Source organism: Mya arenaria, chromosome 11 (genome assembly GCF_026914265.1).
Source record: "Mya arenaria isolate MELC-2E11 chromosome 11, ASM2691426v1".
NCBI classification, from domain to species: domain Eukaryota; kingdom Metazoa; phylum Mollusca; class Bivalvia; order Myida; family Myidae; genus Mya; species Mya arenaria.
Genome location: NC_069132.1, coordinates 12,057,379 through 12,073,872, shown reverse-complemented (window position 1 = coordinate 12,073,872; position 16,494 = coordinate 12,057,379). Strand labels below are relative to the sequence as shown.

Here is a 16,494-nt window from a genome sequence, read left to right as displayed (position 1 = left end):
AGGTAGTTTCAGAGAAGATGTTTTTTTTAAAGCAAAACAGAAAGTTGGCCATTTTGTTGTTGTTGCTGTTGTTGTTGTTGATGATGGTGTTGATCAATCGTGACCCTTTGTTGTATTTTTTAGAGGGTCACCCAAGGAAGCTTGCGGTAAAGTTTCACTGAATTTGGACTGGTAGTTTCAGAGAAGATGTTTTTTGAAGCAAAACCGGAAGTCGGCCATTTTGTTGTTGTTGTTCTTAATCAATCGTGACCCCTTGTTGTATTCTTGTAGAGGGACACCCAAGGAAGCTTCCTGTGAAGTTTCAATGAATTTGGCCAGGTCGTTTCAGAGAAGATGATTTAAGCAATTGTTGACGGACGGACGGACGGACGGACGGACTGACGGACGGACGACGGACAAAGACCGATCACAATCGCTCACCTTGAGCACTTCGTGCTCTGGTGAGCTAAAAATAGAAAAATAAGTTGCAACAATTTTGGACAAATGATCAATAACACTATTACAATATTTATAAAAATCGGATAGTGAACACTTTCGATGATAAAAAGCATGCCTAGTTCTTGGTAAATTAAACCTAAATTTATTTAAAACATATATGTAGCTGACATATCAGTATTTTGCGTGACAGTAAGAGAGGGGAACTTTTTCTAATAGTCACGCCATTTCTTTTCAATATATATGATCGAAAATGGGGGATAAGTAGGTTTAACACTTGTGTATGTTTTGATGCAGTTATCGATAGGTTTTAAATACAAAGTATGATTTCGTTTAAAAGCAACGACGCCAATCAGATTTTTGTTGCCACTTGTTAGTTCTGGCGGTTGCTTATCCACATGTAGTGACGCTTTTAACCAGGAATAAACTAAACGACAAAAGACTTTTCGCTTAACCAACGAATTGATGCAAACTTCGGAATTCAGCCACGATATTGAAGGTGCATGCCCTAGCTGCAATCTGCAGTACGCATCTAGTCTGCCTAAGAGCTATATGGATATGAGCGTTCATACTGTATGAACCCTCGAAACTGAATAAATCCTTAAATCTATGTTTTGTACGTAGAATCATTTAAATCCTTTGATTAAAACAAAAGCAAATATTTTCCTTCATCAACCGTTCTGAAAAGCAGTTTAATTGTATCTGGCGTCATTTATGGGGCCATGATTACGTACAGTCTCAAGTCCAAGTCTAGACTCAGACCCAAAAAAGCACTTTTATTGAAGTATCATATTTATTCCATTTCTTTTACAAAAAAATATATAAATAATAGTCAAACATTCAAATTGTTATACAATTCAGCAAATTTCACCATCAATGCTTTGATAGAAGGAAAATTACAATGAAATGAAGTTTTGCCATATTGAGTCTTGAGTCTGAACTTAGACTTGAGACTGTTCCTAATCACTGCCCCAGGTTTCTTGAAACGTGTGGTAATTTCTTCGGTAAGTTCGATTTACAATTATAGAAAAGAGATACAGTGGCCAGCTTGATGAAGAGACATTCATGATTATTTCTGCTTTGTCGAAATGCTGGCTCGCATACTTGTAGTAAATAAATGCACAATATAAGTACTAGCGTTTTGTTTAATGCGTCATCATGCTTGAAGATCAGAACTTATAATAATCTTCGTAATGCGCCGTTCCATTGGTGCACAATTTACTTTTGAATAGATAGATAAGCGCAATTTTTTATATCGATTTAGTTTAACCAATGAAAAACAGGGCTATATACCAACTCACCAATCAAACGCATATATATAGAAGGAATCGTTTTATTATGTTCACATGAGCGCTCGGACATACAGAAACAACGATCAACCATATAAAATGACGGAGCCAGTGATTATTGTACACGGCGGCGCATGGACCCTTCCGAAGGATATTGTGGACGGGTCGCGGGCGGGCACGAAGGCGGCGGCCAAGGCCGGCTATAAAAAGCTGACCAGCGGCGGTACCGCCATTGACGCGGTGGAGGCGGCTTTGCGAGTACTCGAAGATGATCCTTGTTTTGACTCTGGTGCGTGTTACGAATGTGTCTGATTAAGTTTAATTCTTAGAATCCAACTCTTCATTTATATTTATATATGTGTATGCCACGACCATAAAACAGGCCACTGCGTTTTCATTCACCTTTTTATGGTTATTCGAGACTCTAGCGATTGGCATGATACGCGGAACTCAAAAACTCTTAAATTGGCATGAATTGTCATTAATTAACTTATTGTCACGCAGTCTATTCGAATCGTTTAATACTAATTGTTATGCGGATTTGGATAAAAATGAAGGCGTTTTCGGTACGCAAAGGGTGGTACACCCTTTCGAATCTTGAAATCTAGAAATACAAAGGCGAGAAAGGTAATCATACTCGATCGTGTGAAGATTATACAACACGATTGTTTTTTAATGATTTCAGATACTTCAATGAATGTATGTGTTTCGTTATTCATTGTTTGATTTAACATTTCAGGAATGGAACCGGGACATTTCTAAATGGAAATAAATGCCTCATTTTGAATAAAAATGGAAAATTTAAACTTTGCCTATCAATGAACAATAATGCTTTAAAATAATTAAATATGGACAGAAATAAATATATTAGAATGAAACCAAGTTTGCGTTTTATAAGATAACGCCACATCTTCCATAGAAAACTCTTAATCCATTTCAATTTTTTCTCTTTTTTCAAGTTATAAACTTTGGAATTTTATTTTCATAAGGCATTAAATAAAAAAAACGTTATGTTTTAGCATTGGCATGCACCTCGGCAGTCTCAGGTGGTCTTGACCTCGATTCGTTTTGTTTCGTTATATTTCGCCCTAGATTAGTTTAAAATAAACAGCGCGACTATCCTCTTACAGGATTGTTTTATTATTGAGCATTTACTGCGGCATGCGTTGAGGAACATTCTTTTGATCAGCTTGTTTTGTTAAACTGACATGCTGTGTTTTTGCTTCTAAATATGAATGCCAAATCACCTAATGACACGTCGAAATTTGATAATTCGGTTATGAGGACAAAACATATAGAAACACAACAAAAACCACAACTATTTTCGACACGTATTACTGCAGCCCGAATTAAAAACCTATGCAATGCCGTGTTTTGTTAAGTTCAATCATAATTTGTCTTGCTGAGCGATTTGCAATTCTCTGTTCCCAAGATTTCGAGTTCACTCATAAATCTGCCTGAGTAGGTGAAGACGGTAACTCCGTTTGTAGAATTTGAACATGCATTTGGTGTAATGAGACCGTCAAATATATTTGATTTAAGGATTTAAATATTCCGATCTGCGCTCGTTTTCAAAAGTAAAAATGTTTTAACTCCGGAAGAGCTTTCAGGACTTACTTCCATAAAACTGGTTAACTGAATGTACGTTATTACTATGCATAACTAGAGCTGAAAATAATAGATTTGCATTTGGTTTATATGCATATGGACCGCAGAAATCCTATTTTTCTTTTCAGGGACGGGTTCCCCGCTAACGGCGGAAGGAAAAGTGGAGATGGATGCTGTTATTATGGACGGACAGACGCTCAATTCGGGGGCTGTCGCCTGCGTCCACAACATCAAACACCCTATTGAAGTTGCCAGGAAGGTCATGGAAAAGGTAGGACAAGATCTTGAGTTATAACCTGAAGTTAGTTTTGTTTAAAACCATGAGCTCCGAACAGTTTTTATTAACTTGACTTTTTTATGATATTTTGGAATCAATAATCAACATTTTAATCTTATTCGTGGATAAAAAGTCAATCAACATTGTGATGTATTCTTTGTATACATATTAAGGAAAAATATTAGTTAAAGACATGCTGTTCAATCAGAATTGACTGAAAAATGCGTTTCAACAAACAGTGCCTTTAAAGGCGCACAATATAGGTCAATGCAAAACACTTTTTACTGAATTGTCATGTTTAACTCAATTGACTTCATTGATAAAAAGTATAAATTATGATTTAGGACCAAATGAAATATATGAGCGATTTTTGGCTCTTTATTAACTCTGGGATGTGTTGCCCAAGTAGCTATTAATAAAAAAAAACACACACACACTTGTTAACAGTTTTTATCTGTACCTTAATAATATCGCTGTTTATTATAGTTTTTATTTATGTTTTGCTTAAAGTAAAATGAGCTAAACATTATAAGGCATAAACAATTTTTAAAAAAATTACATTAAACCATGTTGTGCGCCTTTAATGGTACGTTAAAGAGATTGGAAAAGGAATCGATGCCAGAAAAATAAGCTCTTGTTATTACCATTTATTATTAATTTAGAGTCAAAATTAGTGGAAAAATCAATAGTTGTTTAAAGAGGTTATATACTAAGACTATATGAATACAATAGTTATTGTAGTATCTTGTATAGATAAACGACTCGACCAACCTTTTTTAAGTTGAACGTGCATTTAGTTCTAATTCTTATACTGATTTCTGAGAAATGAATGTCGTCTGCAGACCACCCATACTCTGCTGGTTGGGGAAGGCGCCAACCAGTTTGCGAAGGAAATGGGTATCGAGAGCGTGCCGTTGGATTCCCTGGTGTCCGAGAGGGCAAAAAGCGATCTAGCTCTATACAAGGGAAACTACGGCGACACCGTCAAAAACGCTTTTAAATCGAGGTGAGAACCGGATGCTGCTGCTTTCGGTAGTACAATTCTTCCGGTGCTAGTCTCATTTATTTCACTCTAATGATGGCTCTGTAAGAGTTAGTGCTTGCTCATCAGAAATATATATAGATATTACTTACAAAATATAAAAGGTATACAAAAGTCAACGTTTGTTCTCGATATTTTACTATTATTTGCTCGCATGAGACTAAGTGTATCGTGGGCTTGTGTTTAACAGAACAAACGTATCAATCAAGAAACAATTAATTAACCTGTCGGCTGCACCAGACATATTATGGAAACGTTCAGGTAAGGAGGTTTGTGTGTCACTGAAAGTGTGGTTCTAACTAGAACTTCTATTGACTACATTATCTGCTAGCTCTGTACTGTACTCGTCGCTGATTTCACGGCCGAGAGGGATTGCATGAACACGACATTTATTTGGCTGTATTACATTTCCAGTCTTTATCCTAGGAATAGTGCATGTCTATTGTATTAAATTGAAAACGAGAGATAACTTCATTTCCCCAGATGTGTTTTCAAAACTGACTGATATTTATAAACTTTTAGAACGCATGAGCGACAACAACATTTTTTTTGAATGTTCATGAAGTTAATTATACAAGAACTTATAATATCAGAGATTCCGGTCACGATACTACGGGTGCAGTGGCTTTGGACAAGAACGGTAACGTGGCATACGGAACGTCAACGGGTGGCATTTCCGGCAAACGACCGGGCCGCGTAGGTGATAGCCCTCTTATAGGTACGCCCACCCTCCAAATAGGAACATCAGGTTTACAAGAAAAGACAGAATGATCGTTTTCATAATAGTTAAATAAGTTAAAATATAGTGATCTCGTTATCATAGAGTCTAAAAGCCGTTTGTCGAAAATTGTCGAATGTAATTCAAAATAATAACCGATTCATAGTCTTTAGTATATATTAATTTTATTTTTATCTCAAATAAATAACTTGTATTTATGAACTTGTGTCGGCTCCGCTGTGCACAGGTGCCGGTGGGTACGCGGACAACGATGTGGGTGGCATATCATGCACGGGTCACGGGGAGTCTATCTCCAAGGTCGTGCTGGCACACCAGGTCATCACCTCCATGAGGACAGGTGAGGAAGATAGAGAAGTGTAGCTTTATATTTTGAATGCGTTAAGGAACTACTGTCAATATAAATGTTCATAGAACACGTGTACACAAATTACGGTGGATAGCGCATGCTCTAGTTTGGGTACCAAGTTCAGGTCAAATCACTCTAAATACAAAATTTGTAAAGTTATGTTTCTTGTTCAACAGAGAAAAACAGCAAAATTCAGTGCTCATAGAGTGTGGTCATAGTCAGTGAACATATGCTTTCAATCAATAAACAAATATGTGGTATTTTTTAAATACAGGAATGGACGCACAGGAGGCCGCAGACAAGGCTCTTGCAAACATGGCGTCGCGGGTGAAAGGATACGGGGGCGTTATCGTGCTGAGCCGTTTGGGCGACGTTGCGCTCTCCTATACCACGGAAAACATGTCGTGGGCTTGGGCCAAGAAAGGCACCCTTCACAGCGGCGTCAGTCCAGGTGAAGACTTCAAGGAGCCCGTTGGCGGTGTATAGTGATGTTATATGCAGAAAAATACCGGTGGACGCTGTCGAAGAAGGCGACATATCTAGTCCGGACATGGTGATTGAGTAGAAAAGCATCTTACCCAATGAAGCCATCGTTGTTCTGAAATTGGACAAAATCTGTTTTCCATTTTCAACTGCGACATTTGGTGATCACCGGTGATAGTAACATATCTGTTTTATAGCATGTGTTTTGTTTGATTATGTTTTGTAGCATACATATTAAAAAGTTTACCAAGTCATAGGTTTACTTTTAATTTTGTTTCTATGATGAGAATAAATTGAATAAAGTATTTCCCATTTAAATCATAACAGGAAAACTTTGGACTAAAGCACCCTCTCCCCAAGCCGAAAATAGTGAATTTGGTGGTTTGAGAGTCCTCCCTCAAAGAAAAATTAACCATTAATAGTATAAAATGGTGTATTCCATTGAATTCTTTTAATAGTTTTCTCCGAAATTAACATGAACAAGTTCACTTTGACTATTTAAGGGTAATCCCCCCGCCTGCGCCAAATCCATTAATGACTATATACATGTACATGTAGAATTCATATTAGGCAAAACCGTAAACAATATTCTCTTTGACCAAAGTCAAACCACAAATGAAAACATGAATACACCAACGCCTTTACCTAAGAAAACAAACGTGTTAAAAAAGAGTTTCAAAATGATTTAAATATATGAATGGAGCAGCCGTACTTAAAATTGAAACAATGGACACTTGAAAACAATGTTAGAATAATTGGAAGAAGTATAACTCATCTCATGGAATCCTGAATTGACGTAATTTCCAATATATGGCCCACACTCAGAGTACGACGGTCTTAACAGCACTAAAGCATCATACATCCCTCCCTCTGGCCATTAAACCAAAAGTACAAGGAAAATATTTCATCCACTCTGAAAACATGGCATTGTTTCAAAAATCATGTAAATTTCGACTCACGAGGGACCTGCTCACCCGCCCCAAGATATTCTCTATCCCCTCTGCATGTCACCATCTGATATATACACAAAAGTAATTAATGTGAGAAATTTCCAGCAAATGATGTTGTTGGTGGTTTTGGCCCCCAGATAAGTCATCAACCTATACCTTGTTTATACAAATTAAGTATTTTGTTGTTACGGCGTTAAATAAATGCCCATTTATAAACCTATTCTGGGTTTTTTTTATTACTTACTAGCTAGGGATAAGAGGGTCATAGCTGAGCCTGGTATAATACATAAAGAATTCAATATAACTACAGGGACAAGTCCATTAAAGGAACATTCAAACATAAACCCAGTTTAGACACAAAGCAAGGGCTTAAACGACAATAAACAAGAGGCACAAACATACAATCACTACATTCACACATACAAACACCACTCACAGACCACACACGCATCAAAATAACTTACATGATAAATGACATTACCGCATTGGAACGGTGTCCTATAACCCCCCCACCCAACTCCACCACCACCCAAAAAAACGATATTTAGCTACTTCTTCAAATGAGCTACCTACACATCAAAAAGAATTCACTACCCATCGATCCCAACTAAAGATATTTGATAGAAACCATTTCACTATTAGTATCACGGGCCTTGACCCCCCAACCCCAACACTCAAATTAATCCTGAGCTAGCACTTCACATTAGCTATCTTCGCACTAAATGTATTCACTATTCATCAATCCCAACTAAAGATATCGGTCGGTAACAAGCATTGGACGCCTTCCCGACCGTCCGCCCGCCCGGCAAACGTCATCCTCGTTCTATTAACTGTTTTTCGTTTAAACAATCACTCGGTTTATAGTGTTAAAACAATAAATCTGTGTTATGTTTTAAGCAAAGACCTTTCTTGATTTTGTAATACAATGTGTGAAAGTCCAGTATATTGCAGGTAATTAAGTTTATGACCGGGATCACGAACGGCCTTGACAAGCACGGCGAGGGAAAGTTGGAAGGCGTTATAAAGCGTAATAGAGCGGGAACGCTCACATGTGGATATAGGTACTGATTGGGATTAAGAGAGAGTGACCACAAATTATTCAGATCTCTAGACAGTAAAGTTTAATGTCGATATATTTTCAACTTCAATCAGTACATTTCAAAATGCATTGCAAAATACATTTATAAAAATATTTTAACTTAATTTGTTGCCTTTTGAAGACAATAACCAGGAAGAATATTAATTACTGAAATGCCCTCCTTGTACAAAATGTTTTCAACAAAATCATGATTCCTTTGTGTCTGTTTATTTGAAGTGTCCTCATGTTTTACAAACTAAACATTTTTATAACATTCTTATCTTTTTCATTGCTTCGAGTTGGTCTATATAATAAATTAATCTTATTTTCTGAAAATCTGATTATTTCAAATGTTAATTAGTAGAAAAACACATTTTCTGAAAATGCTTGTGAGAGGTTACTATTTTTGTCTTAAGACCGTGTTCTATATACAATATTGTCAAACGTCTGCAGTTTTCAAGGTCATAAAGCAAATTGAAAAATTCCTCCCTACATTTAGAGCTCATTTAACGAATTAATTGCGTGATTCCTGTCATTATCGGGTTATGAACGCAGTTGGGCTGGTTAAAGTGTGTGAGTCCGGAGGAAATTCATAACTTATATTTACACCAGTAGCTAATTATTAATTTGCAGACTTTTTTTGTTGAAAAGGTACTTAATTTCATTAAAGAAAACTTTTCAGTAATTATTTCTCATCCATACTGTTAATAGAACGACCCGACAGTAACCGGAAGCAGTTTGTCATATGACGCTATAACTACACGGGTAATATTAAACAACTTCATAGTTGATTTTAACGTAAAATTAAAACGCGAGTGACATTTTTATAACAAATCATTTATTAATACTTTTCAATATGTTGATTGAACTTTTTCGTTGCCTGCTGATACAATAAAACAATAACAATGTAAACCATTTTCAATGTACATGCATATTGATACGCATCCCGAGCATATCCGGAAATGTTGCGTTCATCGGATGATAAACGCCATTGCCGAAAGGCCGTTCATTTAAGGAATGGAAGTTGCAGTGTAAATATTTATATATGGGCTGGTAAAGGTTTGCTCGTTATATGTGTCAATCAAAGTCTTTGTTTCCAGTTAGGTCGGAACGATACCCTCAATATTAAGGCCATCATAGAGGGCGCTCTCCATGAGTGGATTCAACATCTAAAATACTACATATACAAGTTCTACGTCAACGAATTTAGTGTTATCCAAGCCTACAATCAGGGTTTTCCTAAAAAGGAACAGAAAACCTTGCTTTAAAAAAATACTGATTGTTTCTTCAAATCCTCCTCAAAAGAAAAGGGTGACCTACTTATGATTTAATTAATGCACACTAACTATTCTACATATATATATCTTTCAAATCCTTTCATTTAAATGGTTCTACGAGTACTTAAAACAAATCACGTTTTGAGAAAAGAGAATAAAGTTGGCTAATTTTTCTGTATTTCCAGTTGTACAAAGAGTGACATTGTGAATAAAAAAATACGTGTTCAGCGACATAAACACTGTATTCGTTGATTTAATAAAAACGTTTATAAGGTTTTGCATTTTTTTGGGAATGGCAACCTTCGTTTGTTATCGGCCAGTATCAAATATACAAGAACAAAGACAGCCGCAAAGATCGGCATTATTGTAATGCTAGCTTGAACAATGTTCTTTGTCATTTTAACTTCTAATAGTCATGAATGTTTTATATCTGTATTGCTAAATCACCATAATTTGGCATGTTACCTAAAATATATTCAATAGTGCGAAATCTGCAAAACTTCATTCAGTACTTTAATATTTTTGCTGATAAACATGCACTGCAGCTAAAATCCGAATTGGTGCACATGTTTGAGACTGCAAATACTTCACAAAGTTGCAAACTTTTTATTTAGTTTATATTAGATATATTGTCATTGAGGATTTCATCCTCGAAGACTATGTCTTTATTAAAAAAACTTTGAGGTTGACATTTTGATGTATGTAATATCCACTAGACGGTGTAAGACAATTCTATTGAGCACCGAAATAGGGATTACTTTTGAGTTTTCAACAACTCGGCTAGTCCCATTATGTTTCATTATATAATTGAAAAAAATGTCAGAATAATGAATTATTCCATTTTATTGTATTTGGTTTCTGTTTGAATAGGAAAAATCCAGTCGGGTGTCAAGGTTTATAAAACAAAACCAGATTAAACACTTATCCATAAATCTTCATGATACGACACATGCAGACATTCTATCTTGAAACAGTAGATGATTTATATAACTTGTATTTCAACACTAGCGATTTAAATAATACGTAAGGTATATGACAGTTATATTAAAATAAACTACATGAACAAACGTTTTGTTCAAATGAAGTTGCAAAACTAATTCTTACACTTGTTTGTCTTTATTAACAAACCCTTGGGCGGCGGCACGGTGCATACGGCTTTACGGGTTGTCGAGGATGATCATTGTTTTGATGCCTGTGAATCAGAGGCGGTAATCACGTGGTATATTGTTTTGATACCAAGCATTAAAAAATGGCAGCGCCCAGTGAGACGGTATGTAACTTTGTTAAGTTTCTCTCAATAATTAAACAATTAAATTTCGTAACATCGACCATGTTCCAGCACCTAATTTTCCCCGTTATTTGGTACCTTTATTTTGTTAGACAGTTCTGCAGTTTATTTGGAATGCGTGTCACAAATTTTCAATCGAGGCGAAATGTGCTTCGGAAATCTTAGAACCAACCAAACTGACATTTATTTTTAAATGTTGTCCTTAATATACGCAATTTCGTTTACAGGGCTATTTAAAAACATTGCATGAACACCTATCGGTATGCCCTAAGTTTTGTTTTCACAGCAACGTACGCATATTTCCGAAATAATGTTATAATCATTTTTAGAACCAAGCACTTTTAAATGACTTTTTGTGACTTTTCCATCTTGGACATTGCTTAGCCGAATTTTTGCATTGCTTGGTCACAGAAATAGTCTATCCTGGACATCGCTTAACCTAACGTTTGCATTCCTTGGTCACATAAATGTTGTATGGTGAACATTATTGGCCTTAACTTTAAGATTCAAACTCGGTCCGTGCGTGGTGCACGAGCAATACTACAGCGTCTGGACCATGAATGTACTCTCCATCCTGTAGCATGGTCTCAGCTTCATCAACCAGGAAGTTGTATGGTATGGCAGGCCGTCATTCAAGAATCGGAACAGATGGATTTTTCTGCTAATATAACTATCATGATGAAAAGTATTGCTTTCAATTTTGTTTTAAATGAATATGAATAAAGCACACATTTTAGTATGACTTTTTACCTTGGATTTACAATAAACATTGGGCCTATCTCACGACTATGGTCGTGCAGGCATAAGTTCTGCGCAAAGTCAAACGTGTAATGGTCATGCTGACATTCCGTTAGGCATGATGGTTCTGGCTCCGTAAGACCACCCACGCGCTCATGGCTGCTTTCAGGCTTTAAACGAATATTACAAGACAATATAAAATATAAGCTAAACAAATATATGTAACACAAATGTGATTGTGACATTAATGCATTTATTGTTGCAAATGAATTGCCCAGATTATAAACAGCACAGTAAACTGTGTCTTGTGTAAGAAGTATTTCATTATTGTAACAAGTGTGTTAAATGCATACCTTGTGCTCACCTTTGGTCGCAACGATGCGAAATTCTAAGTTTGTTGTCGCAACAATCTTCTTATCGTCTGACCCTGCATCAGCCACCGTCTTCTTTGCCATCTTGCGTGTGGTGCAGACATCATTTTGGAAACACGCAATTTTATTAAATAAAACGAAGGATATTAAAAACATTCAGTCTAATTACCATATTGTCTATATACCATTGACCATGACGAAATAAAAAAGCCAGGTGCGAAATTATAGGATAAGAAATATTTGTTTCATTACAAATACGATTTGTTATATATCCATTTGTTTGCCTTGGTTAAGTGTTAAATAGCCTCTGGTATAGGCACCGATATCAAACGAAAACTGTTTGTGATGGAAATGAATCTAAATACAAAACATGACCTTAGGTTAAGTTATAAATAGCGCATATTACACTTACTTACCTTGGTATTTGGACATGGCTCTTGCCACAGTCTGCAGATGGTCCTATTAACGCATATAAAGGCCGCTTCCTTGCACTACTTCGCATACGTTGTTAGGAAATTCTTTTTGTTTGAGCTGTTGATGTAAAATGGAACACCGTCACTTCTCCATCAGAGCGCAGCTAGTCGGCAGTACGTCATCAATTGCAACATTTCCGAAGAATGAGGCTTCATTTTCTATTAGCATGTGAGGGTCGCCTGCTTTAATTTCCATGAACACGTGGAACATGGCAATTCTCGTTAATATGTTTCAGTAGTATTTTTTAAATGGGTTCATCCAATATCATAGATACGTATGCTTGTTTGCAGATGACATTTCCTTGAACTTACAGTCCTACCATGTACGCTGACGCTAACCATACCGCCTTCAATTCTTCAATGATTTATCCTGTTTAACGCTCCCATTATATACAGTTCCTTTTCAACTTTTGATTACTGTCGTATATTATCTATATGGGATAAGATTGGTTCATCATCACGATCGTGCAAGCACATGGAATCGCAATCGCACCCAGATGACAATTTACTGCAAACCTTGTATATTGGGTAGGTCGTCGTAATGGTCATGTATGAGAATCGTCATCATTACATTCCGTTAGCGCCAGATCGTCAGCTTCATCATAATCAAATTTAACTGTAATATATAGTCATTTTATCCCTATTGTATGATATACGCACCATTTATATTCAAAGAAAAATCCTCTGTATTAAATATGTCTTACTTACAAGGAAAATCAAATATAAGATATCTTAATGATGTTTCAACTATTACATAATCATTGAAGCTATTTGTGTTTGAAGTTTAGAGATTACACTCATGATGACCACATTTCTTTTAATAATTAGAACTCTTTTGAAAATAGCAGGAATGATTCAGATTACCTCTAGGATTTCAGTTTCTCAATATTTTGAGAATGAAATGTTACTTTCATCGAACTCCACCATCTCTTCATTTCCTTCTTATGAAGCTTTCGTCAGTTAGACGCACCTTTTTGTCGTTGTTTATGTTTTCGTAAATTTATGAACTTGTATTATTGTCTGGTGGCCTTTTCTACTGATGAAATAATTGAATTGGAATTGAATTTAATTGAATTTATTGTTGATGATATATATGTAGAAATAAAAAAAAGAGTTAAATCTAGGTCAAAGTGCTGGGACCGATTAATTCTTAAATTTCTATTTATATTACAGAATTGACACATTTTCACCAGTATTATATTTATTGTTTAATAAACTTTTAGAATTAGGTCATATTCCTAAAATATGGAGAAATGGCTATTTAATTAGAGCTTATTCACAAGAAGTGGTGTCTTTCAGGTGTTAAGAATTTTAGAGGAAATAAATTATTGATTGTATAACCGAATTTATTTACGATTTATAAATGAAGGATTGGCATCATGGGCTGAAAAAAGAAACTTATACGTTGAAACATAAACCGGGGTTTGTTCAAAAATGGGAACTACTTACAATATTTTTGATTTGCATAGTTTGATTAATCATGACCTCAGTGCTAAAGAACTATTGTTTTGTTTATTTGTTTATTATTCTAAAGTATTTGATTATCTTGTTCAACTTAACATTTGGTATAAATTATGTAAGTATGGTATTCGAGGAAAACTGTTTGATGTTATAAACGGTATATATAGAAGTGTCAAAACAAAAGTTAAACATGTAGGGATACTGGTGAATTGTTTGAAAGTTTTCATGGAGTTCGTCAAGGGCAATGTTTAATCCCGATTATTGTTTCTTTGTATCTAAATGACTTTGATGGGATCCCTCATCATAGAAGTACTTGGGGTTTACCAAATAGTTTATTATTATTTGTTTTATTCATTAGTTTCCTTACATTAATGAATACTTTGATAAGATTTACCATTAACGTTTTTACTTTATTCGGGATTATTGGGATAAGAGTGAGGTTGTGCACACAAAATAGTTTTAACCCCAAGAAAATTTACATTTTACTGACCGTTCAAAGGCGGTACCTAACAATCCTTGATAAACACCCCTAGTTTTATATATTATATATATATATATATATAGTGTATTTTTGTGGCGTTTTGTGTTGTTGTTCCGTGCTTCTGGTTTTGTAAAGCGCCAGCCATTTTTGAACGCCTGATTGAGTCCGTATTGACAGGGCTGCAGTGGCAAATATGCCTTATCTGTCTAGATGATATCATCGTTGTAGGATGGACTGTGGATGATACGATTGAAAATCTGGACAAGATTTTCGGAGATTTAAAGAAAATGGACTAAAGCTTAAATTTAAAAAGTGTCAGCTTTTCAGAAAGAAGATTGAGTTATATCAGCACGATGTTCAAACAGATCCGTATAAATAAGACAGTGTCAAGAATTGGCCAACACCGAGAATTCAAACGGAGGTTCTGTCTTTTCTTGGTTCGTTCGAACGTTCTTAATACGGACAGATCATGTGTCTCTCAGATGGCTTATGAACTTTAAAAAATCTGAAGGACAGGTAGCTCGCTGGTTAGAAATCATGGGACCATTTCAGATGGACATCGAACATAGACCAGGCCGACAACATGGTTATACTGATGGATTTAGTGGTATACCGTGTCGTCAGTTTGGTATTTTGGACCACGATAAAAACGCTGTAGCGGTACAGTTACTGTCAACTTTGGAAAGAAAGACGACCGCTGATGACTTGTATGCAGAGCAGTGCAAAGATAGTTTTTTGACAGAAGTGCAAAACTGGGACCAGGATGGAAATAAGCCTTGGATTAAAAAACAAAGGTTCTGTTAGTTACAAGGTTAAGTCACCATGACACCAGTTTGAAATGCTTGAAATACACGACAATCGTAAGTGGGATGACAAAAGTACAATTCAGATTTTACACCAGGCTATTGTACCTCTCAAATGTCGCAGACATATTTTGTCTCTGGCACATGATGCAAACAGATCTGCACACCTAGGTATAAGGAAAACTATAGCCAGGGTAAGACAAAAAAAATATTGGCCTGGGTTGCATAATGATGAAAAACGTTATGTGGGTGGTTGTGAGACTTGTTTGAAAAGAAAGGGACCAATAAAACAAAACAAGCTCCTATGCAAATTGTGATATCTGGGTATCCGATGGAGAGACTAGCTTTGGATATTTTGGGGCCTCTACCGGAAACAGAACAAGGACATCGGTATATATTTGCCATTGGGGATTATTTCACAAAGTGGACAGAAAGTTTCGCCATGAGCAACATGGAAGCTAAAACCGTAGCAAAATAGTAGTGGAGAAAGTTGCAGCACGATTTGGTGTTCCAAACAAAATTCATTCCGACCAAGTGACACAGTTCGAGGGGAAAGATTTTCATGACATATGCTCACTTCTTGGCATCAAAAACACTCAAACTACACCATACCACCCGCAGTCTGAGGGAATGATAGAACGGTTTAACAGGACTCTTGTCACTATGTTAAGCCATTATGTAAATGATCATCATTGGAACTAAGATATGCAAATACCGTATGTAATGATGGCATACAGAAGTGCATGAAACGACAAGCATGAATTCAAACATGCTTATGCTTGGAAGAGAAGTGACAACTCCACTTGATCTGGTTTATGAATTACCAACGAGTATGAAACAAATCCCGGATAGTGTTTGGGTTTTGGAATTACTAGAACGTTTAGAAACTGCTCATAACACTGTACGCCAAGCAACTGGACAGGCTATGAAACGACAGAAACAAATCCATGATAAGAGGAATGACTATATACATTTTGATATAGGGGATAATGTTATCGTGTTTTTTCCCGTTAGGAAACCGGGTACAAGCTCAAAATTTACATCCGTTTGGCGTGGTCCTTTCGCGATTTTAGGTACACTTTCGGATGTTTTATACAAAGTAGATTGCGGTCGCATGAAAGTCGAACAAGTCATACACTGTGATCGTATAAGAAAGTGTAAATCGCAGATTTTGTTACGGGAGACAGCTGATAGTACAATAACTGATTATGGTATTGATGTCTTGAGAACGGTAGGATGACGAGATTGTATGTACAAAACGTAAAAGAAATACACTTATTGGACAAAAGATTATATTCTTTCTATTTTTTTGGTGGACAATGGCAAATACTACGGCCACTGAGAGAAAAATAAGG

The 16,494-nt window shown here is 36.0% G+C and overlaps 1 protein-coding gene across 1 annotated transcript; it reads left to right on the top strand.

Moving 5' to 3' along the window:
• Positions 1-1,770: 1,770 nt before the first annotated feature.
• Positions 1,771-6,473, top strand: LOC128207542 (isoaspartyl peptidase/L-asparaginase-like). Its single transcript, XM_052910521.1, has 6 exons — positions 1,771-2,013; positions 3,461-3,603; positions 4,452-4,615; positions 5,245-5,369; positions 5,617-5,727; positions 6,011-6,473. The coding sequence occupies exons 1-6, from the start codon at positions 1,782-1,784 to the stop codon at positions 6,220-6,222; spliced, it is 987 nt and encodes a 328-aa protein (XP_052766481.1). The 5' UTR covers positions 1,771-1,781; the 3' UTR covers positions 6,223-6,473.
• Positions 6,474-16,494: the final 10,021 nt, after the last annotated feature.

Excerpts from the sequence above, each read along its gene's own strand:
- LOC128207542 (XM_052910521.1), top strand. The coding sequence starts at position 1,782 with ATGAGCGCTCGGACATACAGAAACAACGATCAACCATATAAAATGACG. Across the intron at positions 3,604-4,451 it reads CCAGGAAGGTCATGGAAAAG|ACCACCCATACTCTGCTGGT; the intron begins GTAGGACAAGAT and ends TGTCGTCTGCAG. Across the intron at positions 5,370-5,616 it reads AGGTGATAGCCCTCTTATAG|GTGCCGGTGGGTACGCGGAC; the intron begins GTACGCCCACCC and ends CGCTGTGCACAG.